This window comes from Rhinopithecus bieti, unplaced genomic scaffold (genome assembly GCF_001698545.2).
Source record: "Rhinopithecus bieti isolate Rb0 unplaced genomic scaffold, ASM169854v2 scaffold_10354, whole genome shotgun sequence".
Lineage (NCBI taxonomy): Eukaryota > Metazoa > Chordata > Mammalia > Primates > Cercopithecidae > Rhinopithecus > Rhinopithecus bieti.
Window position 1 is genome coordinate 1,207,353 of NW_016806491.1, and position 27,216 is coordinate 1,234,568.

The following is a 27,216-nucleotide window of genomic DNA, read 5'->3' on the forward strand; positions in this document are numbered from 1 at the left end:
GCAACCTGGATGGATCTGGAGAATATTATTCTAAGTGAAGTAACTCAGGAATGGAAAACCAAACATTGTATATTCTCGTTCATAAGTGGGAGCTAAGCTATGAGGATGTAAAGACATAAGAATTTCACAATGGACTTAGAGGACTTGGGGAAAGGGTGGGAGGGAGGTGAGGGATAAAAAGACTACAAATTGGGTTCAGTGTACATTGTTTGGGTAATGGGTGCACTGAAATCCCACAAATTACCACTAAAGAACTTACTCATGTAACCAAATACCACCTGTTCCCCAAAAACCTATGAAATTTTTTTTAAAAATCTAGACAAGGACATTGATTTTTACCCACTCTCAGACATCAAGTTTGTGATGATGCTTGTGATGACAAAATAATATATATGGATAAAATTAAGGCTCTGCTATCAAAAGGTCATAGTTTAATGGTCTATTGATCCTTGGCACCACAGTTGTGGTTGGAGCCATTGTGGAATGCTGGGCTGGGTGTGTTCAGACCACAAAACTTAGACTGTAAAAAAAATTAACTCAAACTAATTGAGGCTTCCTGTCCATCTAGATTTCTCATCAATCATGAAAATTTCAGTATAGATGGTGGGCAGTCTCCAAAAAGCCTATTGTCATCATTGTAATTAATAAGTAAAGTGCTTTCAGAGTGACACCAGCACCAGCTGGTTTATGGCATTGGTAACTCAGCAGGGAAGGAGAGACAGGGAAATGACAAAAAGAGCACATTACAGATGGGCATTAAAAAACCTCGAGATCAAGGAATCTGACCTGAATTAAACGAGCAGATGCAGAATGGGGGTGGTTCCTTTGGAAGCACACTATAAATACCACAGCCTTCCCGACAGGACTGATATTAACGGTCTGACTAATGTTTTGTCCCCTCTGTTTTATTTGGATGTTCTGACTAATCTGAGTATTTGGCTCCAGATATGCAGTGGGCCAAGGGGAAAAGGAGCCCCACAGAGTGGGTTGACAGGAATCGAATTTGGGATCCAAGTCACTGCTGCTTAACTCTTGGGATGGGAAGAAAAATTGGAGAGTTCAGCACATTGCTGACTGTTCCCTCAAATTTATTCTTTGTTTTCATCGTGATATAATTTTAGCTAGGTATAAGATGACTCATCGAGAGACTACATTTCTTGGACTCCTCACAGTTAGGAGTGACTACGAGGCCAAGTTTTTTTTTTTTTTTTTTTTTTTTGAGACGGAGTCTCGCTCTGTCACCCAGGCTGGAGTACAGTGGCCGGATCTCAGCTCACTGCAAGCTCCGCCTCCCGGGTTTACACCATTCTCCTGCCTCAGCCTCCCGAGTAGCTGGGACTACAGGCGCCCGCCACCTCGCCCGGCTAGTTTTTTGTATTTTTTAGTAGAGACGGGGTTTCACCGTGTTAGCCAGGATGGTCTCGATCTCCTGACCTCGTGATCCGCCCGTCTCGGCCTCCCAAAGTGCTGGGATTACAGGCTTGAGCCACCGCACCCGGCCGAGGCCAAGTTTCTTGCCAATGAAATGTGAATTGAAGTGATGAGTGCAGCTCCTATGTCACTTGCCTAAACAGAAATTGCTTGCCTTTCATGTCTTCTCTGCCTACTGGAAGCCCAACTTTAACCAGGTACACAAAGACCACACCCTGAGAAAGAGGAACAAGACAAAGAGCACTTCGTTCTGGAGCAGATTCCCATCAGCCTGGACCACTCACCTCTAAGCTGTTCCATGACAAAGAAATGCTATTCTATCTTTTTATTGATCTTTCCATGGTTCGATTACAAGCAGCTTAAATTGTAGGCTTGGCAATATAGTGAGTAAAGCAGCAGCTGCTTTAGGAACTGAAAAATGGCTCTTCGGGTCATTGTTTCATCAAATTCCTTTCCTTTGCCTTTTTAATTGTCCCTTATCCCCCACCTGGCAAGAACCAGTCCAATACTGGGAGATTGTGTTTAGGCCCTGAGCTCAGAGCCAGAAGCAAAATTGGTGCACTTGTGCAGTCATCCCTCAGTACCAAGGGGATTGGTTCCAGGACCCCAAGGATTCCAAAATCCATGGATGCTTAAGTCCTTTCATAAAATGGGATAGTATTTGCATATAACCTATGCACATTCTCCTGTATACTTGAAATAATCTCGAGATTACTTCTAATATCTAATACAATGTAAATACTAGCAAGTAGTTGTTATACTATATCAGTTTTTGAATTTGTGTTCTTTAATTATTTTTCTATCCCCAGATATTTTTGATCTGTACTTGGTTGAATCTACAGATGGAAAGCCCATGAATGCAGAGGGCTGACTGTGGCTAGAAAATGTGCTGCAGGGAGCACGTGCAAGCAGCTGATGAGCACCTGCAGCCACTGTCTGGAGCAGCTCGGTGTGCTGCCTGCAGTTCACCCATCAGTCAGTGAGTGCCTTGTGTGTGGTGTTGGGTTGGCTCTAAGGGCTTGGGGCAAGGGGACATTGGATGGCCATGAGAATATAAGGTGGAGTTAAGTACTGCCTGGTCCTTCCTCTGCTGATGAAATCATTGCCCTGGAGACCCTGCATTGCTGCAAGGAAGGCCATGATGGCTGAGGAATAAAAAGGAGAGTGATAAGAGAGAGAAGGCTGGTACACTCAATAAAGGAAAAGAAGAGTTTTGTCAAAAAATAGTGTTTTTGGCCAGGTGCAGTGGCTCACGCCTGTAATCCCAGCAATTTGGGAGGCTGAGGTAGGCGGATCACCTGAGGTCGGGAGTTGGAGACCAGCCTGACCAACATGGAGAAATCCCATCTCTACTAAAAATACAAAATTAGCCGGGCCTAGTGGCGCATGCCTGTAATCCCAGCTACTTGGGAGGCTGAGGCAGGAGAATCGCTTGAACCCGGGAGGCAGAGTTTGCAGTAAGCTGAGATCGTGCCATTACACTCCAGCCTGGGCAATGAGAACAAAACTCTGTCTCAAAAAAAAAAAGTATTTTTAAAAATTGGTCTGAAGTGTTATAGTTCAGTAAGTCAGTCTGGATCCTTAATATGCTCTGATGCTGGCCCTAACCGGTTCTCTCAGGCCTCTTTACAGCTCCCTACTACATCCTTGTCCTATAAAGAGGGCACAGATACTCTCCGCATTAGAGCCACATGTTGTTAGTGGGAAATAACGTTGATTAAGAACATTTACAAGCAGCAAAGTAGCGAAATGTCATAGCTTTCTGAGCTCTCATGATAGCAGTAAGAGGGATGCATGGTTGGCTCAAGCCCAAAGCAGAAAGGGCTCTAAGACAGGGCCCCTCCCCTCAAGGTTCTGCCATAGGAACTTCCGGGTGGAGGAAGTGGCCTTGTTGCAAAGGCTCAGCAGCTGGTACCATCTGTCCTGCCATCAAGCTAACTGGGGACCTGCTGAACCAGCTGTCTGCTTAGCTAAGAGAGGGTAGGAAATGCGTGTTTGAGGCCTTCTGGTTTGCTCTCTTTGGTTATGCCCAGGCTCCTGGCTCCTGGAGCTAGCCCAGGATCCTCTAAACAAGAAAGAAAGATATTTTCCAATCTGGGCATTAAGAGCCATTTAATGTCCTTTCTACCTCCCCAATTTAATGCCTTATTGTATTGTTCATTTTGATGTACTCAGCCCCAGAATGTCTCCCTTAAAATTTGGTCTTTAAATCAGCAAGTCACCACAACTTAATTATCTAACCATGCTTAGCTTACGTTGACCTCGGGAGACATCACATATTCTGCCTTTATTTCTATATGTTGAATGTTTTTGACATCTATTAATTGAAAGTACATTAAAGGATGATTTATATAAGAGGATATAATCATGACTCTCACCTAACTATAAAATGAACAGACATTGAAGATTTTATTTAACTCATTATTTAGCTAAGGGACCAGTAAGATGTTACAACTGGTTCAAATAAGGACTTGATTTATAGAGATTTATACTCTCCACAGCACAAAAGGAATAATTTGCATAGTTATGGACAGGAAGGATATGCGTTACTATCAGTTTTCTACGTGTTAACATCTACTATTAGAGAATTGTAATGGGCCAGGCGCGGTGGCTCACGCCTGTAATCCCAGCACTTTGGGAGGCCGAGGTGGGCGGATCACGAGGTCGAGAGATCGAGACCAGCCTGGCTAACACGGTGAAACCCCATCTCTACTAAAAATGCAAAAAATTAGCCGGGCGTGGTGGCAGGGGCCTGTGGTCCCAGCTACTTGGGAGGCTGAGCCAGGAGAATGGCGTGAACCCGGGAGGCGGAGCTTGCAGTGAGCCGAGATCGCCCCACTGCACTCCAGCCTGGGCGACTGAGCAAGACTCCGTCTCAAAAAAAAAAAAAAAAAAAAAGAGAATTGTAAAATAGCCTAAAGACAATCAAAGGCATACATTCCTATAGGATGAGACAATCCCTGGAGGTCCCACTGGACAAGGCTCAGCATTCTATTGAAAGAACACCCAGTAATCTCTTTTGCTCATTTCAAAGTTTGACAATTTTTCCTGACCATCTTCCTTCTCCTTGTTATTATATACAATTCTAAAGATTATTCTTGATCACAAAAAAAGGCTGGACTCCTTAGGTTTGGCTAATTACTTCCACAGTGCATCAAGAGAGTTATGCATCATAGAGACCTCCTTTGAAGTTTGCTTTGCAAAACCTAGAGTCATACAGTGTTGAATGATTCCAAATTAGCTTCTGCCTAGAACTTATCATAAGGCATCTTAGATTGGACTTCTAAAAGTGTCTATCCTTTTCTTTTTGGGGGACGGAATTTCACTCTTTGTTGCCCAGACTGGAGTGCAGTGGCGCAATCTCAGCTCTCTGCAACCTCTACCTCCCAGGTTCAAGCGATTCTCCTGTCTCAGCGTCCTGAGTACCTGGGATTACAGGCATATGCCACCACATCTGGCTAATTTTTGTATTTTTAGTAGGGACAGGGTTTCATCATGTTGGCCAGGCTGGTCTCGAACTCCTGACCTCAGGTGATCTTCCCACCCTGGCCTCCCAAAGAGCTAGGATTACAGGCATGAGCCACCATGCCCGGCCATGTCTATTATTTTCTATCCTGCTAAAATTAGGAGACCAAGCCCAAGAAACTCCACCAAAGTTTACCTGCAGTACCTATAGATTTGCGTGAATTCCTTTCTTCTAGAGGTTTCAGAAAAACACCCCCAAGTACTTGCCTGGAAGTGACTTTCCTTACTAACTGTAAGACTGAACACTATAAAGTGGACCTACCTCAGTTTTCCTGAGAGGACATTGTAGGCATTGGTTCCGTAAGTACAGCCAACCTTTATTCCTTAAAATGGCTTGTCACACTTCACTAAATTAACATTATTCTCAAACAGGGCATTTAAGGCAAGGCTTTCATTGCATAACTGATGCTTCTGTGTCCGGAATTGGTGGGTTCTTGGTCTCACTGACTTCAAGAATGAAGTCGCGGACACTTGCGGTGAGAGTAAACAGTTCTTAGAGATGGTGTGTCCGGAGTTTGCTCCTTCAGACATTCAGATGTGTCTGGAGCTTCTTCCTTCTGGTGGGTTTGTGGTCTCACTGACAGGGGTGAAGCTGCAGACCTTCACGGTGAGCGTTACAACTCTTACATGCAGCGTGGACCCAAAGAGTGAGCAGCAGCAAGATTTATTGCAAAGAGTGAAAGAACAAAGCTTCCACTAGTGTGGAAGAGGACCCCCATCATCAAGTTTCCACTGCAAGCTCCGGCAGCCTGCTTTTATTCCCTTATCTGACCCCACCCACATCCTGCTGATTGGTCCATTTTACAGAGAGCTGATTGGTCCATTTTGACAGAGTGCTGATTGGTCCATTTTACAGAGAGCTGATTGGTCCGTTTTGACAGAGTGCTGATTGGTATGCTTACAACCCTTGAGCTAGATGCAGAGTGCTAGATGGAGAAGTTCTCCAAGTCCCCACCAGGTTAGATAGATACAGAGTACAAATTGGTGTATTTACAAACCTTGAGCTAGATGCAGAGTACTGATTGGTGTATTTACAAACCTTGAGCTAGACACAGAGTGCTGATTGGTGTGTTTATGATCCCTTAGCTAGACATAAAAGTTCTCCAAGTCCCCACTAGACTCAGGAGCCCAGCTGGCTTCCCCAAGTGGATGCTACACCGGGGCTGCAGGCAGAGCTGCCAGCCAGTCCCGAGCCGCACCTGCACTCCTCAGCCCTCGGGCAGTCGATGGGACCAGGCGCCATGGAGCAGGGGGCAGCTCGGGTTGTGTGGGAGCCCACTGCAGGGGAGGGCTCGGACATGGCAGGCTGCAGGCTCCAAGCCTGCCCTGCAGGGAGGCAGCTGAGGCCTGGCGAGAACTCGAGTGCAGTGCCGGCACACTGGCACCCTCTGCAGCTGCTGACCCGGGTGCTAAGCCCCTCACTGCCCTGGGCCAGCGGCACTGCCAGCCACTCCATGTGCAGGGCCCTCCAAGCCCGCGCCCATGCCTGCCAGAACTCACGCTGGCCCCGTTAGCACCATGCGCAGCCCCGGTTGCCACCCGTGCCTCTCCCTCCACACCTCCCCGCAAGCAGAGGGAGGCAGCTCCGGCCTCAGCCAGCCCAGAGAGGGGCTCCCACCGTGCCGTGGCAGGCTGAAGGGCTCCCAAGCACTGCCAGAGTGGACGCCGAGGCCGAGGCGGCACTGAGAGCGAGGGCTGCTAGTATGTTGTCACCTCTCAATCCCCCCTCTAAACAGGACACCCTAACTGCTGTTGGGAATTTGGCCAATGACTGCTCTAGTTACTTCCTGCTGGATAGGGGCGATGAAGAGGCCCTGCAGTTGTGGTGTCCTCCAGAGGGAAGTTCTCTAGGCCAGTGAAAGTGCCAGCGGTCAGTCCAGTGGTCCTTGGTAGAAGTTGTTGGTTGAGCTCGTTTGGGGTTCCATTTGTAAGACCATCTGTAGCTTGATGGCCTTGATTCTAGAGGAAACACATTTGACAAGAAAGTTAAAGATACAGGCCCCAAAGATGAGTAACAGCAAGATGGCTGCCACAGGGCCTAGAAAGGGGAGAAGCCATGTTGCCCAACTCCAGAGGTTGGTATAAGAGTTTGAAAGGTATTGTCTGATTTCAGAAGCATTTTCCTGTAAATGCCAAGCGGCATCTCGTACTATCCCTGACTGGTTAGTGTAAAAACCACACTCTTCCCCTAAGAAGGTGCAGAGTCCTCCTTTCTCAGCAGTGAGGAGGTCTAGGCCTCGGCAGTTTTGGAGAGTTACTGCTGCTAAAGAGTCTATTTGGGATTGTAAAGTAAGGATAAATTTTGTTATTTCTTGCAAACTGTCTGAGAAATCCTTTGAGAGTGTGTGGTAGTAGGATAATGAAGTAGATAAACCAGCTATTCCAGTTTCTGTAGCAGCAGCAGCCATTCCTAACCCTATAAGTAGGGGTATTAGTTGTATGGCTCTGTATTAACGGACTCGAGCTTTGAGGCATACTGATAAGGTCTGATTTCCTTGGGCAATATTAATATTGGGACTTAGAAAGACTAAGATGCAAGTGCCAGTCCAGTTACTGGGAAGGCAGATACAGGTTGACGTTCCACATAAGAAGAACATGCCTTGGCTGAGTAGACATTTAGAAATTTACCCTGGGGGCTTTTAAAGGAATAGGGTACATTGTTTTTTCTTTACTACGTCCATCTCTCTTTCTTTCTCTTCAACTTCTCCTTTGTCTCTCTTTCTCTCTGACTCCCTCTTTGTCTCTTCCTCTCTTTCCTTCTTGCTGGTATTTCCCTGCCTCTGCCAGCTGCTTATGCTGCTGTTCTCCCCTCTCCTTCCCATTTTGATGGCTTTGGCAGTGTAAGACTGCCACCTCCTTGGGTTTTTGCACTGTGTGCAATAACTCTGTAATTTCCTTGTGGTATTTAATGGGGGTTCCCCCAGAGGTTAGGAACTCCTTTTCTTTCCACATTGCAGCATGGGCATGTAGCATTAGATAAACATACTTGCTATCTGTATACACATTTATTCTTTTTCCCTTTCCCAGTTCTAAGGCTCGGGTAAGTGTCACTAGTTCTGCTAACTTGGCACTGGTCCCTGGGGAAAGAGGCTTACTTTCAAGTATGTTACATCACTAACTATGGCATAACATGCCCTTCATATCCCATTCTTCACAAATGAACTTCCATCAGTATATAGGTTAAGGTCAGGATTAGCTAAGGGGACTTCTAAGAGATCATCGCGAACAGCATAAGTCTGTACTATAATTTGGTAGTCATGCTCGATTGGTTCCCCATCCTCTGGGAGAAAAGTGGCAGGGTTGAGGGCCATGCACGTATGTATTTGAAGCACTGGTCCCTCAAGGAGTAGCACCTGGTATCTAAGTAGGCGGTTGTCTGATAGCCATAAACTTCCTTTGGCACCTAGTATGCCATTTACATCATGAGTAGTCCAGACAGTGAGATCCTTTCCTTGTATTATCTTGATAGCCTCTGACACTAAGACAGCCGCTGCCGCAACTACCGATAAACAGTGAGGCCAGCCTTTTGCTACTACATCAATTTCCTTACTTAGGTATGCCACTGGTTGTGGGGTTGTCCCACGAGTCTGAGTAAGGACTCCAAGAGCTATACCTGCTCTCTCTGTGACAGACAGAGAGAAGTTTTGTCCTGTGGGAAGGCTTAAAGCTGGAGCTTGTACTAGGGCTTGCTTTAAAGTTTTGAAGGCTGTTTCTGCCTCTGGTTCCCATTCTACTAGATGAGTATTTGCCTTCTGGGTTTCCTTGATTAGAGTATAGAGGGGCCTGGCTATATTGCTGTATCCAGGGATCCATAGTCGGCAAAAGCCGGTAATTCCAAGGAACCCCTGCAACTATTTTAATTTCTTAGGGCAAAGATAAGTCAGTATAGGTTGTATTCGTTCCTTGCTGAGGGCCCTGGTCCCCCTGGCTAAGATTAGGCCTAGATATTTGACCTGCTGTAGGCAAAGCTGGGCCTTCAACCTAGACACCTTGTATCCTTGATTAGCTAGAAAGTTCAAGAAATCTAGAGTAGCCTGCTGGTATGAGGCTTCCGAACTGGTAGCCAAAAGTAAATCATCCACATACTGAAGGACCAGAGTGCCTGGACTTGAGAAGTGGCCTAGATCTTGGGCCGGTGAATGACCAAACAGATGAGGGCTGTCCCTAAACCCTCGGGGCAAGACCGTCCATGTAAGTTGGGACATGTGGTCTGTGGGATCCTCAAAGGCAAAAAGAAACTGGGAGTCAGAGTGCAGGGGAATACAGAAAAAGGCATCCTTGAGGTCCAGAACCGTGAACCATTCTGCTTCCTCTGGTATTTGAGAGAGCAGGGTATAGGTGTTGGGTACAACTGGATATAGACGAATTACTGCCTCATTGATGAGTCTAAGATCTTGCACTAGTCTCCACTGACCATTCAGTTTTGTACTCCTAGAATTGGGGTGTTGCAGGGATTGCTGCATTTCCTTACTAAACCTTGAGTTTTTAAANAACTTATCTTTTAGAATCAATTGACCTTCAAGTGATTCAGGTGACAGGGGAGTATATTTTCTTAAGGCCTCCCATAGCCGCTCGAGGAAGGCAGAAGGATTTTCTTCCTTTCCCTGGGTTATGGTGGACATCATTGAATAATTCATGGGCTTTTTCCTAATTCTCCTTAGTCCTTCTAGAACACAGGTCAACAGATGTTTACGACTCCAGTCTCCATGATCTGAGTCAAGGTGTCAGTGGGGATCCATACTGGGGATGGCTTGCTGACCGGTAGGGAATTTGTCTCTTTCTTCAGCTGTCATTCTATCATTTAGTTGACTGAGATACCAGGTATCTCCAAACTCTCGGGCTGCAGCCAAAGCTGCATCCTTTTCACTAAAGGCCAGGGTTTGATCTAACAATAGCATGACATCTCTCCAAGTGAGGTTGAAGGTTTGCCCTAGACCCTGTAGGACATCTACACACCTATCAGGATCATCTGAAAACTTCCCCAGGTCTGTCTTGATCTGCTTTAAATCACAGAGGGAGAAGGGGACATGTAGCCAGATTGGGCCAAATTCCCCTCCTCCTACAGCTTGAGGGGACATAACCAATAGCCTTGGGGTTTCTGTGGTTCTTTGGAGATTTCTTTGCTTATTTCCTTCTGGTCAGGGGAGAGTAGAGGAGGATTATCATTAACAGGAAGGGGAGCTATAGAGAGGCTAGGATATGAGGGTAAGCTGAGAGGTCCTCCTGTGGGATGTAAATTGTAAGCTTTGCATAGTTGTGTATTCTCCCTCAATGAAAAGAAAGCTTGGACATAAGGTATTTCACTCCATTTGCCTTCCCTCTTACAAAAAAGGTCAAGCCACAGGATAGTATTGTAATTTGTACTTCCCTCAGGTGAACATTTTTCCCCATCAGAGAGAGAATATTGCAGCCAAGCCATAGTGCAGAAAAAAATGAGCCGCCTCTTTTTCAGGGTTTGTGGGTCAAATTGGTCCCAATGGCTTAGGATGCATTTCAAGGGTGAGCCTGTTGATGCCTGAGTGTTTGCCATCTGAAAGACAAAACCGCCTGCGATTTCGGTTTGTTTTGTTTCTCCCCCTTCCCAAGAATCCACAATGGTCCCCGGACCCTGCTGATCGGAATAGTTGCGCTCACTGATGCAGCAGCAGAAACAACCCTTGTCCAAGAACCTGCAACGGTCCCTGGACTCTGCTGATCAGAATAGTTGCACTCACCAACACAGCAGCAGAAACACTAGTTTTTCCCCCAGACCACGTGGAGGACCAAGGAAGGTCGGATTTAGTGGCTCTTACCAATGCATTCTCGAAACCCTGTACCCTTGCCTGTCCACCCAGACCACATGGAGAACCGGACTGAGAAAAATCGGATTTAGTGGCCTTTACTGACGCATTCTTGAAAACCTGTTAGAGTCCTAAGCATTCTCCTGTTAGCATTAGGACTTTACCCCTGTCCTATAAAGATGTTATACTCCAAAACTGAAGTGGAGGGCCATACCCTGAGGGAGGGAAGGGATCTCCAGGGTTGGAATAGTGACATCTTTTGTCCTCACTTACATGAATAGGAAGGATACAATTGCTGAGGCTCCCCATATCCTAGCTTTCAGGAATAGCTTTTGTTAGGCCTGTTAGTCTGAGCAGGGATCCTAAAATTCCAGGTAGTCCCTGCTATGACAGGGCTTTGAGCAAAAACTGTCTTTCTGATTGGTGAGTCCGGGTGCCTAAAGAAGGTAACAGAGTCTTGGAGTTCATACTAGAAGTCATTCTTACAGGAGAAACTGGAAAACCACCAGGGACAGGGATCGATTTTTAGAAGCGGGACTAACCTCAGAGAAGAGAGGTGAGAGGAAGTTTGTCTGGCAGGCATTAGGACCCAGGGGCAAGGGTCAGAGTAGATAGAATAGATGGGCGAGTCTCACTTGGGTGACATGCCTTTGAGAGTTCTGCTCATGGCCGCAGGGTCAACCAACTTGTCGGGACCCTGGAGCTGCATGACTTTCCTCTCAGTCGACCCTCGGCTCAGCCCAGAAGTACAGCAAAAGCGGAATCTGGTTCTAGGCGAACCAACGCTCCCAACTCCAAAGAGTCGGGGGTTGTTAGAGAGCCCTTTCCCAAAAAGCCTGACACCCTTGTCTTAAGTCCGGCGGCTGCGCTAGTCGCTTTTAACTGGCCAACAAGTGCCCGGTATTCAGCCCACGAATTCTAAGGAAAAATAGGACAGAATAGCAAGCGAAAGGGGTCCGTTGGTGCTCACCACTCGGTGATAGTCAGTGTCCCACTGCTTGGTGATAGGTGAAAGTCTCACCGCAATAGGCGAAAGTGTCAGCACTTGGGGATAGGCAATAGTCCCTTTGTGGTCGCCAAAATGTGTCTGGAATGGGTGGGTTCTTGGTCTCGCTGACTTCAAGAATGAAGCCACAGACCCTCACGGTGAGTGTTACAGTTCTTAAAGATGGTGTGTCCAGAGTTTGTTCCTTCAGACATTTAGCTGTGTCTGGAGCTTCTTCCTTCTGGTTGGTTTGTAGTCTCGCTAACAGGAGAGAAGCTGCAGACCTTCACGGTGAGTGTTAACAGCTCTTAGAGGCAGCGTGGACCCAAAGAGTGAGCAGCAGCAAGATTTATTGCAAAGAGTGAAAGAACAAAGCTTCCACCAGCGCGGAAGGGGATCCCAGCAGGTTGCCACTTATAGCTGGGGCAGCCTGCTTTTATTCCCTTATCTGACCCCACCCACATCCTGCTGATTGGTCCATTTTACAGAGAGCTGATTGGTCCATTTTACAGAGAGCTGTTTGGTCCATTTTGACAGAGTGCTGCTTGGTGCCTTTACAATCCTTGAGCTAGAGGCAGAGTGCTAGATGGAGAAGTTCTCCAACTCCCCACCAGGTTAGCTAGATACAGAGTATCAATTGGTGTATTTACAAACCTTGAGCTAGACACAGAGTACAGATTGGTGTATTTACAAACCCTGAGCTAGGCACAGAGTGCTGATTGGTGTGACAATCCCTTAGCTAGACATAAAAGTTCTCCAAGTCCCCACTAGACTCAGGAGCCCAGCTGGCTTCACCTAGTGGATCTCACATGGGGGCTGCAGGCAGAGCTGCGGCCAGTCCCGAGCCCTGCCTGCACTCCTCAGCCCATGGGTGGTCGATGGGACAGAGTGCCATGGAGCAGGGGGTGGATTCCGTCTGGGAGCCTTGGGCCCTGCAGGAGCCCACCACAGGGAGAGGGGTGCTTGGACATAGGGGGCTGCAGGTCCCCAGCCCTGCCCCGCACGGAGGCAGCTGGGGCCTGGCGAGAACTCCAGTGTAGTACTGGCCCGCCGGCACCCTCTGCAGCTGCTGGCCTGGGTGCTAAGTCCCTCACTGCCCTGGCCAACTGCACCAGCCAGCCGCTCTGGGTGCAGGGCCCACCAAGCCCACGACTGCGCCCTCTGGAACTCCCGCTGGCACGCGAGCGCCTCCCACAGCCCGGGTTCCTGCCAGCGCCTCTCCCTCCCCACCTTCCCGCAAGCAGAGGGAGGTGACTCCAGCCTCAGCTAGCCCAGAGAGGGGCTCCCACAGTGCTGTGGCAGGCTGAAGGGCTCCTCAAACGCCCCCAGAGTGGATGCTGAGGCCTAGGATGTATTTACAAACCCTGAGCTAGGCACAGAGTGCTGATTGGTGTGACAATCCCTTAGCTAGACATAAAAGTTCTCCAAGTCCCCACTAGACTCAGGAGCCCAGCTGGCTTCACCTAGTGGATCTCACATGGGGGCTGCAGGCAGAGCTGCGGCCAGTCCCGAGCCCTGCCTGCACTCCTCAGCCCATGGGTGGTCGATGGGACAGAGTGCCATGGAGCAGGGGTGGATTCCGTCTGGGAGCCTTGGGCCCTGCAGGAGCCCACCACAGGGAGAGGGGTGCTTGGACATAGGGGCTGCAGGTCCCCAGCCCTGCCCCGCACGGAGGCAGCTGGGGCCTGGCGAGAACTCCAGTGTAGTACTGGCCCGCCGGCACCCTCTGCAGCTGCTGGCCTGGGTGCTAAGTCCCTCACTGCCCTGGCCAACTGCACCAGCCAGCCGCTCTGGGTGCAGGGCCCACCAAGCCCACGACTGCGCCCTCTGGAACTCCCGCTGGCACGCGAGCGCCTCCCACAGCCCGGGTTCCTGCCAGCGCCTCTCCCTCCCCACCTTCCCGCAAGCAGAGGGAGGTGACTCCAGCCTCAGCTAGCCCAGAGAGGGGCTCCCACAGTGCTGTGGCAGGCTGAAGGGCTCCTCAAACGCCCCCAGAGTGGATGCTGAGGCCTAGGAGGCGCCAAGAGCGAGGGCTGCTGGCACATTGTCACCTCTCACTTCCAGTTGTATTTTGGCAAAAGGGAGGACAGATTCTTACTAAACCTATGCAAACAACTATATTGCCAAGAAATGTTAAGAGACTGGGTAAGAGTTTCTGAATTCAAATAAGGAGAATCGTGTCAGTGAGAATCATATATCATTCAAGAATACTTCATTTTGGTTTATAAAAGCAGAATTTAAAAACTTATTGTGAATTACAGATAGCATAAGAAGAGAAAGACAAGGCTTCTTACGATCTGGAAACAGAACCTTAAAACAACTACATTTCAAATAACCCCAACAAAATTTCTCTCATCAATTCGTTCAGTCCTGTGTAATTAATTCTCATTCTGTTGTATCTTGGGTTAGCAGTTGTGTGAAACTGCTTTTCAGCTATAGAGTTCTGGGAATCCTGACTCAGTTTACCAGTACAGTCTGAAAGTTATCAAAACCATATCAGCTCAGCTTTGAAGAGATAATAGTTTGGAGTACCTAGAACAGTCTCTTCCACGAGGCTCTGAGACTGTCTTTTGATGAAGACACAAACTCTGGCCTGTGGATTATAGCAGAGTCTTGGAGTAAGCATCAAAGCAAAAGAAAAACTGTCTATAAATAATACAGACTTGAGGCTACAGTTAATTTATTACTGGTATTTTTGAAATGTGGAAATTGCAGTGAAGTTCATGATAAGAATAATGCAACTGACAAGGAAATTTACTTATTTCTGTGCCAAACAAAGACAAAAAAGCCTCTTCCCCAGTTGCCCTCCCAATCTCAGCCATATAGACAGCCCACGCAGGTACCAGGCCCTGGGGTTTCAGGGATTCAGCCACAGGAAGTGGGGGCAGGGAGCTGTTCAAATCCAGCCCTCAGCTAAAGCAAATAATAATGGCTGTAAGCTTAAAATAGATCCAGGGAGGAGCTCATTAGTGTGAACATAGAAAGCAGTTCTGCACCTCTGGCCTTACTCCTTTTGAAAATTGCTTTGGTCCATTTTTACTTTCCTTTTATTCAACGTACCAGAAAATAAGACTTTCACCAACATTTTTACCACATTTGATGATGAACTAATTTAGACCGGCCAAAATAATTGTTCCACTGGGACACAGGAATTCAACCTCAGTTCAGAAAATCCCTGACATCTGACGTAGGAGGATTTATAGGTTTAGTGGAAATTGCTTTCTCCTGCTCTCCAGATTGCATCCTGTGGGTTGATTTTTTTTGCATGAGTAAACATCCTTCTAATAATGAACAGACCAATAATGTCTTAAAGAGAGAAAAAGAACAACATTTTCCTTTTTGCTGTTTCTGGAGAGAGCTGTTTGAATTTGGAAACCCATGTTGACTGTCCCAAATATGAAATTTGGCATCTTTCTTTTGTGGTGGGGATGGGTTTTGGCCACTGAAAGCAGAGTGCACTGGCCTGGAAGAGAAGTCCACGAGATGTCTAAGAAAGGCAGGTGAGTGGACATTTAGGGATAGAGGATTTAGGAAAAGAGGGTGCGCAAAGCGAGCTTACAGTATTGTTCTAGAAACTGAGCATCATTTCCAGCATATGGTATTTTGTGTAGATGCCTTTTTCTTTCCTTTCCCTTTGTTCTCCTGCTGCCCTGCTTTTAGAAGGTTAGAATTACGTTGTCTTTTAAAATGATGCTAGATTAGATCATTTTATCAGTGCATATTTTAAAATTCCTTATGAATTGTCCTGGGTGAAAGGTAGGTTCTGGAAAATAGAATATATGCACACTAAAAATAAAAATCAAGGGCAATTATTTGCTGTCTGTGTCCTAGGGTTAGAACAAATCTGTGAATTCTCAAATTACCAGTGGGACCTATATTTCATGAGAATGATTCTGCTGTAATTATTTCTGTTAGATTTGTTAATCACTTTTTAATATTTTAAAAGAAAGTAGCTTTCTCCAAGCTGTATGACTAGAAGGATCATTATTAGATGGTCCACTACCTGTAAATGGGGAGGGCCAGGGACGGAGGTGCCTGCAGGCAAGTGCTTGCCTGTGGTCAACACCAAAGGTGCATGCTGCCCTGTCTGCCAGCACTTGCAGAGGGAGCTTAGACAGGAAACCAGGTTCCCCACCAGCCCCTTAGCACTCGGCCTCGCCTGGGCCATTCTGACGGCAGCACTGGCAATGTCTATCTGGGATGCAACCTGCTTGCCCGGCATCAGTCAATAATACAGGAGACTTGGAGACAACCTAATCCAGTGCTCTCTTTGTACTGATGAGGAAATGGAGACAGTAGGGCGTTGTTGATTCTTGGTCCTTTATTAGCCTTAGCTTCAAATTGAACTTCACCTTTCTTTGAGTGTAAATATAAATAGAGTCTGAGAGATCAGTGAATATGAAAAGAAATCTAGCTTTTGAGAGTTTGGGGTTAGGAGGAGGGCTGTGTGTCTAGCGCCTCAGTGCCCTCCCTCTGGGGCTGGAGGGAGCCCTCCTCACATGGGCTCCCAGACAGGCAGCTGTAGCTCACAGCATTGTTTCAAGCTGTTCTTAACAAAACTAGGAGCTGAAATATCCAGTGGTCATGGTGAGCCCTGGGGTACTAAGAGAGGCCACTGTGCCCTATTACCATCAGAGTCAGAAGGTGCTTGGGCAAACACTGGAACTTGTGGAGTGGTACAGCCATAGAGATTATTTGATCCAAATGTGCTTATAGGGATTAAAAGCCACAACAACAACAAACTCTGTTGGTCTTCATCAAAAACTTTTCCCAAGTCAGAGTTAGAGTGGCAACCTATTCACAAATATCGGTGATTAGGAAGTCTAAGAGAGTGAAATAGACTTTCTTTTAAATAATTTATTTTAAAAATTTATATTTTAATTGATAAATTATGACTGTATATATTAATGGAGTACATACAAAATGATGTAAGGATATATACATGCAATGTGGAATGATTAAGTCTAATTAATGTATCCATTACCACAAATACTTACTATTTTTTTGTGGTGAGAACATTTGAAATTTACTCAGCACTTCTGCAATATACAATACACTATTTTTAACTATGGTCACCCTGCTGTGCAATATGTCTCAAAAAACTATTCCTCCTGTCTAACTGAAACTACCTCTTGGCCAACATCTCATACCCTCAATCTCCCAGCCTCTGGTAACCATCATTCTGCTCTCTGTTAATATGATTTCTATTGTTTTAGATTTCACATACAAATGAGATTATATGGTATTTGTCTTTGATGCTTGGCTTATTTCATTAAGCATAATCTCCTCCAGGTTTATCCATGCTGTTGCAAATGACAGAATTTCTTTTTCTAAGGTTGAATAGTATTCCATTGTATATCACATTCTCTTTATCCATTCATCCATTGATGGACACTTTAGGATGTTTCTATAACTTGGCTATTGTGAATAATGTTGCAATGAAAATGAGAGTGCCGATATCTCTTCAACAAACTGATTTTAAGTCCTTTGGATATGTACCTGGACATGGGATTGCTGGATCATATGGTAATTCTGTGTTTAGTTTTTAGAGGAACCTCCGTCTAGTTTTCCATAAAGGCTGTGCTAATTTACCTTCCCACCAACGGTGTTACAAGGATTTTCTTTTCTCCACATCTTCGCCAATTCTTGTTATTGTTCATCTTTTTAAGTTTGTTTTGTTTTTTGTTTGTTTTAGAGACAGGGTCTTGCCCTGTTACCTAGGCTGGATTATAATGGTTTCATTAATTTATGAATACTTGGCTAATTAAAAAAAATTTTTTCTGTAGACAGGGTCTCACTATGTTGCCCAGGCTGGTCTCAAGCTCCTGGCTTCAAGTGATTCTCCCACCTTGGCCTCCAAAAGTGCCAGGATTACAGACATGAGCCACCATGCCTGGCCATCTTTTTGATAATAGCTATTCTGACTGGTGTGAGATGATATCTTATTGTGGTTCAGATTTGCATTTCCCTAATGACTAATGATGTTGAGCATTTTTTCATATATCTGTTGGCCACTTGTATGCCTTGTTTTGAAAAATGTCTATTCAAGTCCTTTGCCCATTTTTAATCAGGTTACTCGTTTTCTTGCTACTGAGTTGTTTTTCTTCTATATTTTAGATATGAACCCCTTATCAGATGTATGTGCCTACAAATATTTTCTTCCAATCTACAGGTTGTCTCTTCACTGCATTAGTTATTTATTCTGCTGTGCAGAAACTTTTTAGTTTGATGTAATCTCATTTGTCTGTTTGCTTTTGTTGCCCAAGCTTTTGGAGTCAAATGCAAAAAATTCACTCCCTAGACCAATATTGTGTAACTTTTCTCCTATGTTTTCCTCTATCAGTTTTACAGTTTCAGGTCTTACACTTAAGTCTTTAATCCATTTTGAGTTGATTCTTGTATATGGTGTGAGATGGAAGGTCCGATTTCATTCTTCTGCATGTGGATATTCAGTTTTCTCAACATTTATTGGAGAGACTTTTTTTTTCCATTGTGTGTTTTTAGGACCTTTGCTGAAAATCAATTGATTGTAAATGTATGGGTTTATTATTAGGCTCTCTCTTCTGTTTCACTGGTTAATGTGTTCATCTATATTCCAGTTCCATGATGTTTTAATTACTATAGCTTTGTAATATAGCTTGAAATCAGGTAGTGTGATGCCTCCAGCTTTGTTTTTTTTGCTCGAGATCATTTTGGCTATTTGGGATCTTTTGTGGTACCATATGAATTTCAGGATTTTTTTTTATGCTTATGAAAAATGACTTGGAGTTTTGACAAGGATTGTACTGAATCTGCAGATCACTTTGGGAGTATGGACATTTTAACAATATCAATTCTTTCAACCCATGAACATACCTTTCCATTTATTTGTGTCTCTTTTAATTTCTTTCACTGGTGTTTTACAGTTTTCATTGTACAAATTTTTCACCTCCTCAGTCAAGTTTATTAGGTAGTCTTTTTTTTGTAACCACTGTATATTGGATTTTTTTAATTTCTTTTTTTAGATAGTTTGTTGCTAGTATATAGAAACACTTCTGATTTTTGCATGTTGAATTGAATCTGCAACTTTCTTGTATTTGTTCATTAGTTCTGACAGTTTTCTTGGTGAAGTCTTTAGGGTTTTCTATGTATAAGATCATGTCATCAGCAAACAGCAACAATTTCACTTCTTTCTTTCCTATTTCTATGCCTTTTCTTTCTTTCTCTTGTCTAACTGCTTTGGCAAGGACTTCTGGTACTATGGTTGAATAGAAGTGGTGAGAGTGAGTCTTGTTACTGATCTTAGAGAGTGAAATAAAATTTCTTTGTAATTTTACTTTTAAAACTTTCATTTCTTTAGTTATGAAAGACACATATAACTATTATTTAAATTTACCAAAAAAAAGAGAAAAAAATTTTTAAAACGTCCAAGAATTGCCCATAATCTCCAAACCCAGAAGTAACCTTGTTAACATTTTTGTGTATTTTCTTCTTGCCTTTTTTGGTAAGCATATACTGAATACTAAGTAGTTTGGAATTATGCTATACATATAGCTTTATAATCTTATTGTATTTAATATAATATTGTCTGCATGTTTACTTATTTTAAAAGTCAATAGAATTATCATTTGATTGGCTGCATAATAATGCAAATATGTAAATTAATGCACAGTGTGCTACCATTTAAGTGTTTTTCTCTATTTACAGACATTTGGCTGCTTCCTCTTTGTTACTACAAATATTCTGTTTGTACGTCTTTGTACATAAGAAGAGTTGTTCACATACATAATTATTTAATTAGGATAGACTCCTTGAAGTGGTATGGATCAAATGGAACAAACAAAAACATTGAAAGCTCCAGATACATGTGGGCAAATTTCTTTCCAGAATGTTAGGTGGACCCAACTTATACCCCACCAGCTAGGTTAAACTTCATTTTTATGTAGCCTAAACTTTTAAAGGGCTTACTGAATTTCATCCAGACTCTAAATCCATAAGCTGCTGGTAATTTGTATCCAGGCTTCTTTACATGGTCATGCTAATAAAATAGCTTAGGTAAACATGGGCACACCAGAGGGTGAGTCTACTGAGGTGCCTAGGGTGCAAAACTGAAGGAGGTGCTTACATGCCCCAGAGAGTGACTGGCTCTTAACATTTTACTCCCTATGCACCTTACCTACCTCAGTCTAGTCTACACCCCAGCAAATAATTCATGTTTTCCCAGAATCTCCATGGGAGGCACATCCAGATAGGACCCATCTTCACCAATCATGCAGAATCAAGATCAGAATGCCAGGGCACTGGGCAATGTTTCTAGAATAAATCAAAACTTACTGTCTCAGGCTGGGCATGGTGGCTCATGCCTGTAATCCCAGCACTTTGGAAGACTGAGACATGAGGATAACTTGAGCCCAGAAGTTCAAGACCAGCCTGGGGAACAAAGTGAGACCCCGTTTCTATAAAAAGTACAAAAAAAGTAGCTGGGCATGGTGAGATGTGCCTGTAGTCCCAGCTACTCAAGAAGCTGAAGTGGGAGAATGGCTTGAGACTGGGATGTCAAGGCTGCAGTGAGCCGTGATCATGCCACTGTACTCCAGCCTGGGCCCATCTGACTCTGTCTCAGAAACAAAACAAAACAAAACAAAACAAAACAAAACCCAAAACTTACTGTCTGTCCTCTCCTCCTCTCTTCCCTGGAAGAATGGAAACACAAGCTGTCTACACTACAGGCCCCTGGACAATGCCAGCTCAGGCTGTGGGAGGGCAAACTGATCCTATCAGAAGCTGGAAGTACATTATCATGCATTCTTTGTCGTGCTAAAGAATTCACATTTATTCTGAAGGTAAAGAGGAGCTGAATGGTCTCAGCAGATTTCCATTTCAGAGAGACGATGCTTCCTTGCTCAGCAGCATGATGGAACACCAGGAAGGGGGCTAGAGGGGAAACAGAGAAAGTAATCCAGAGTCTATGACCAGAGTCTGAAGCCAGGTAAGAGCTGGTGCAAAGCTCATTCATAGTGGAATGAACAGGATGGGGTTGGGGGAGGAATGAATATGAGAGATTTCAAGGAGCTAGAATGGTCAGAATCTGATTGGCTTCAGGGTAAGGGAGAAGTTTAGGGTGAATGTTCAGCAGGTATTTGGATTGTACGACTCAGTAGATGGTGGTGCCAGGAAGGAGAGAGGCGGAGGAGTAGGTTTGGGGGTGAAGGTGGTGAGTTTGGTATGAACATATGGACCTAGATGTGCTTGCAAGATACCAAGAGAAAGCTGACCAGTCAGCAGGAAGGGATATAAGTCTGCAGCTCAAGAAGGAAACTGGGCCTGGAGAATTAGATTTAAAGGGAGTTCCCCATAGGTGGCAATGGATGAGGTGGCCAGAGATGGCATGTGGCATGAAATAAGGACCAGATCAAGGACAGACCTTGGGGAAGAGCAGCATTTCAGGAGAAGATAAAGGAAGGGGACTCAATGACAGAAGCTGGAAATGAGTGACCAGAGAAACGGGTATAGAACTGGAACACAGAGGTGTCGTGGATGTTAAGAGGCGCATTTTTTTCCACAGTTATCAAATGCTTATTACAGGGCAGGCACTACACTGGGCAATGAGCTCTTCACCAATCACTCAATGAGATGCAGGCTGTGCCATCAGAGGCTTTCTGACTAGGAAGGGGTTCTAGTGAGGTGTCAAGGGTTTTAAGAAGGAGGGAGTGGTCAGATCACTACAAGGTCAAAATCAACTAGTTAGAGGACTGAGAAGTGAGCCCTAGATATGGTAGCTACGTGTCATTAATGATCATCCCACAAAGAGACAGATGTCAGTGGGTTGAGGAGAGGAGAAGAGAAAATGGAGTGAATATAGACAGTGTTTACAAGAAACTTGGTGTGAACTGAAAGACTGAGACGGGATGAAGGTGAAAGAGGAAGACAGGAGAGCTTTAGGGTAGGAGGGACGTCGGAGGTTTCAAAGGATGAAGAGAGGCCGGGGTGGCAACAATGTGGCATGAGGTGTTGCTGTCAAATCCTTGTGATGCGTGACAAAGAGAAAGCTGTGGGATTATGGACTGGGTCTCTGATCACCCTAAACACCTTGAAATTTGATTTTCTCTGAAGCTAGTAGCACTCTCTTCGTCTTGTCCCTCTGCTCCCCAGAAAGTTTGCTTGAACTTTTGAGTCTCCACTTTGTGCTGCCTGGTCCTTGTCTCCCTGCTGATTACGACCTGCCCCTCCTCCTTGCAGTCTCCTAAGGCCTCTGCACCTTCTGCTCCCATGCTCACAATGCCATTCTCTTTCTTATTTCTCTGACCCGTTTTTTTTCTCCCTCCAATATTTAGCAGCGGTGTCACCTCCTCTGAGAAGCCTTCCGGGGCCCTCCCTCACCCCCTGCCTCTCAAGTCTCAATTAGGCGGCTTACTTCTGAGCTTCTGCAGCTCTCCACCACTCTTCTGTCTAAGGACTAATCACTCAGCATCGCCTTTTTTATCTCATTTGTCTCTGCTTCTAGACTGTGAGCCCCTTGAGGGTGCATTTATCCTTGTTTCCCCACAATCAAGAACAATGGTGAATGTTCATGAAATGTTGGGCATGAATAAATGAGTGAATCCTGACCCTTGCTATTTCCTGTACTTCATTCATTCATTCAACAAATATGTATTGAGGGCACTATACTCCAGGCACTGTGCCCATGGCTTGGGAGGCAGTGGTAAGCTGAAAAGACCTGCTCCTCCCCTCGAGGTGCTGACAGTCTAGTGGGGGAGACAGACCTTCGTCAGACCGTTTTGTGAATACAAAATCAAAATTCTGCAGAAGGCTGGGCATGATGGCTCACACCTGTAATCCCAGCACTTTGGGAGGCCAAGTCAGGAGGATTGCTTGATCCCAGGAGTTCGAGACCAGCCTAGGGATCATAGTGAGGCCTCATTTCTACAAAAGCAAGCAAAAGTACCCAGGTGTGGTGGCACACACCTGTGGTCCTAGCTACTTGGGAGGCTGAGGTGGGAGGATCACTTGAACCTGGGAGGTCGAGGCTTCTGTGAGCTGAGATTGTGACACTGCATTCCAGCCTGGGTGACAGAGTAAGATCTATCTCCAAAAAAAAAAAAAAAAAAAAAAAAAAAAAAAAAAATTCTGCAGAATGTCAGACCTTCAAGGACCTTAGAAACCCCTCACTTTAAAGATGAAAAAAGCAAGGCTCAAAAAGTTACACAAACTTGTGCCATAGTCATATAACATACCTGCAGAGCCCCCACAGACCCCACGTTTCCACTTCTGGTGCTCTCCTCTCGCCATCAGAAAACGAAAGAAAGTTATATTGATGGACATAAAACTCAGGTTGAACCAAGTAAATATGTTTTTGTACGTCACAAACAGTTGAATGTCAGCCATTTTCTGTGGTTCAAATTAACATTTTCTTGCTTAATTCTTACAGCACGCCAGTAAAGTTAGTATTATTCCCCCCATTTTATAGGAAACTGAGACACAGAAAGATCAGAGGTGCCACTGCCCAAGGTTAACAGCTAGTTTGTGGCTCCCCTGGAATTCACACTGAAGTCTGACTGATGCCAAGTGTGCACTCCTTCCAATACCGTAAGCTGCCTCATCAAATAAATCTAACCTCAGACAAGCAGTGGTGGCTCTTGGGATTGCGGTGATAGCATTGAGAAGACCTCGTGAGTCTTGACTAACCTCTGTTGAAGGCCTGGTCTCTGCTCTACTCCCCAGGCGAGAGGGCGGGAGGTGAAGCGAGGTAGAGATATTCCATCCACAATTTCACATTCTGAAATGCATTACAGGCTGTCCCCTTGACAAATACTCGTTTTTGTTTGTTTTGTTTCTGTTTTTAAGCACTGAGACATTTAGTTGGCTATGGGAATTTCACTCTAAAGGCATTGAGAAGAGTCTAAAATGTTGGCATTAGGGTCAAATAGATATCTACAAGTTAGAAAGTAGTACGTTCTATGAGAAATGGGAATAACACAATCTGAGAATTCTAATAAAGAAAATAGGTGGACAAAATTCAGAGCTTTAAATTAAGAATAAATAAATAAATAAATAAACAAATAAATAAAGTAACCTGACATCTTCAAGTGGGAAGGCATATGGTATTCCCAGGCATAGGAATTCAGACATATGTACAAGGGGAAAAAAGAGATGATGTAGGCTGAGATTTTTCATTTAAGTCCGCAACTTGGACTATAGGCTGAGATCTTATCTAAGAAGCAGTTAGACAAACATATTCTTGATGTGTTCTTTTTACTCTGTGGCAAGGCAGTAGCAGGCCAGGGCTGTCTGTGTGTTAGGGGCCCAAGTTTGTGGGAACAGAAGTCAGTAATGGTGGCAAGACAGCTTGATCAAATACCCTGAGACCGGACAGAAGCTGATAGGTCAAAGCTGGGTTGGTACCCCCACCCCAGACAGGCCTCGCGGTCCTTTGGCTGCAGGCAACAGCTCAGATCTCCCTCAGATGTGCAGGCCTCAGAGGTCAAGGAGTGTTCACACTCTATCCGTCAGGGATCTCCAGAGGAAGAGAAGCAATAGGCTGTCCACATCCATATCCTTATGCCTTTCTCTGTCTGGATCACACATTTGTGGGGACTGCCAAGTCTGAGATCTGCAGGGCAGACTAGCAGGCTGGAAGTTCTGGCAGAAGTTGGCGTGTTGCTGTCTTGAGTAGGAAGGCAGTCTGGAAGCAAATTCCTTCTTCTTTGAGAAACCTTAGTCTTTTCTCTGAAGGCCCACAGCTGACTGGATGGGGGCTCCCCACATGATGGAGGGTAATCTGCTTTACTTAAAGTCCGCTGATCTAACTGTTAATCACCTCTTTTAAAAATATCATCACAGTAACATTTAAACTGATGTTTGACCAGAACCAATACCATGGTCTAACCAAGTTTACCCATAAAATTAACCATCACACACACATTTTAGAGAACATGATTTGAAAAGCAAAGTAGTAGTTACCAAAAATCCACTTAGGAAGGAATCAAAGGAAATGAACTATTTAATATTTACAGCCAAGGAAAAATACAAAATGCTCAACTCATTATGTGGAAGAATGCACAGCCCCTATAACAATTCAAGAAATGCAATATAAATAACATGATGGGTGCATGCTCATTAAATTAATGAAAGTTAAACACACACACACCCCCAGTGCTAGCGGGTCTGTGTGGAACCCACACCCCTATTGGTGCAGCTCTGGCAGCGGACCTACCTTTCTAGCATCGCCTTCAGCCAACAGGACTAGAGCAGTGAAGCGCCTCTCACATCTCAGGGAGCCTGCTGACTTCTGGAATGGACTTGAAAGGTTTCGAAGCCATCTCATTGCCTAAACCCTTACTTCACAGCTGAGGAAACAGATCTGGAGAGAAGCAACTTGCCATCTCCCACCAGTAAGCAAAACGGGTTCAAGGCAGTGTGCTGGCTTCCTGACTGCCTGTTGTCTTCCTGCTGTACCAGGTCATGGCCTCAGAGAGCTGTGCAAAGGAGCTCCATTTTTAAAATTAGAAATCACAACTTGGTTGAACATTGAAATCACGTGAGATTTGAAAACGGTTGATGACTGGGTCCTACCCTTAGAGGTTCTGATTTAATTGGTCTGCTCTGTGGCCTGGGATTTTTAAGCTCCTCAGGTGATTCCAATGTGTAATCAGGGCTGAGCCTTAGATGGTTGTATGCTACATGTCCACTATTCTGGTAGCAAATAATTCTTTTCTCTCTTCCTGAAGACCACACTCTTTGATGGAGAATAGCAAAGTAAAATTGGATTCTGTTAGCAGAATCTCAGCCTCATCGTAACTGTTTATTAACATTGCCTCATCTCTGCCAGGCGCGGTGGCTCACACTTGTAATCCCAGCATTTGGGAGGCTGAGGCGGGCAGATCACTTGAGCTCAGGGGTTCAAGACGAGCCTGGGCAACATGGCAAAACCCCGACTCCACAAAAAATACAAAACTTAGCTTGGCATGGTGGCGAATGCCTGTAATCCCAGTTACTCAGGAGGCTGAGGTGAGAGGATAGCTTGAGCTCAGGAGGTCAAGGCTGCAGTGAGCTGAGATTGTGCTACTGCATTGTAGCCTGGGCAACAGAGTGAGACCCTGTCTTCAAAAAAAAAAAAAAAAAAACAAAATTAAAAAAAATGAAATCTTGCTTCATCTTCTCCAAGTGGTATACTTCCTTCTACTGACTCTCCTAGCTCAGGATGCAACTGGAAAGAATTCTGCTTGTCTTTACCATGTCTCCTGAGTCTCATTTAGACTCTGGCCTCCCTTGACTCATTTTTATGGGTCCCTTCAATTCTGCGGAATTACACCCTTGAGTTTGTGCTTCTCCTTCCATATTTCATGCCTGTCTTTGTAAAGTCAATTCTGCACACTGCTAAGGGTTTATAGAGATGTGTAACATAGAGGCCAGGCATGGTGGCTCACAACTATAATCCCAGCACTGTGTGAGTTTGAGGCGGGAGGATCCCTTGAACCTAGGATGTGGAGACTAGCTTGGACAACATAGTGAGACCCCTTCACTACGATTTTGGTTTTTTTAATTAGCTGGGCATGGTGTCACACACCTGTGGTCCCAGCTACTTGGGAGGCTAAGGCAGGAGAATTGCTTTAACCTAGGCGGTTGAGGCTGCAGTGAGCTATAATTGCACCACTGTACTCCAGCCTTGGGCAACAGAGAGAGATCTTGTTTCAAAAAAAAGAAAAAAAATAGAGTTTCTCATCTATTGATCCCACGGTGAAGTGAGTGGGATGGTCAGAAGGCCTATTGCCACAACAGCACGGTGTGCACATTCTGATGAAAGCATGTAAAGGAGAGAAGCACTGAATTCAGTGGGAAGGAGAAAAACTCAAGAATGCTTTCAGGAGGTGGTATTTTATCTGGGAATGCATGGAGCTGTCTGGATAACAAAGGGTATGAAGACTTACAGGAAGGGAATTCCAGACAGTTGGGACATCGGGAGCAAAGCATAGAGATGTAATTGACAACAGCAAGAAGTTGGGGGCAGAGTGGGAGCTGAGAGTGGGAAAGTGAGTAGGAGCCTTACTATGGGCCTTATATGCGCAACTTCCATGGATTTTACTTTGAGGATGAAGGGTTTTAAGAGGGGAAGTGACATAATTGTGATTTTCATTCCATGGTATTGGTGGGATGGTTGGATTAGAGAAGGATGAGACCACAGGCAGGAAAGCCTGCTGCCTCCCATATGCTAAGTAATGACACCTAAGGCAGCAGGGTGGGGATGGAGAGGGCAAGACAGCAGGGGCAGGGTGGGGGACGTTGAGAAGGAGGTCAGCCAGGACTGGCCGCCTGACTGCTGTGGGCAAGGCCCCAGCTGGCCTTTCATGGCCTTTATGCACATCAGAAAAATGGACCCGTATGAGCAGATACATATCTAAGAAGTGGAGCTAGAACTGGATGTACCCTGGTGTTCTCAGTGGCTCTGGAGGAGGATTGAGAGATGTACTCTGGTGTTCTCAGTGGCTCTGGAGGAGGGCGGGGGTTGGGGGGGTGTGC

The 27,216-nt window shown here is 45.2% G+C and overlaps 1 protein-coding gene across 5 annotated transcripts in view; it reads left to right on the plus strand.

Moving 5' to 3' along the window:
• The first annotated feature begins 2,237 nt into the window (after window positions 1–2,237).
• GABRR1 (gamma-aminobutyric acid type A receptor subunit rho1) overlaps window positions 2,238–27,216 on the plus strand; it is a 52,596-nt gene continuing 27,617 nt past the window's right edge. For 3 of the 5 annotated variants that reach the window (XM_017876815.1, XM_017876810.1, XM_017876812.1), the window contains exon 1: window positions 14,645–15,221. Coding sequence is in view for 3 of the 5 variants with exons in the window: in XM_017876810.1 (XP_017732299.1) it covers window positions 15,100–15,221 (122 nt within the window). In the remaining 2 variants the exon portion in view is untranslated. Of the gene's footprint in view, window positions 2,411–14,644; window positions 15,222–27,216 lie in introns of those variants that run through there. The other 2 variants (XM_017876813.1, XM_017876811.1) reach the window with 2 other exon arrangements.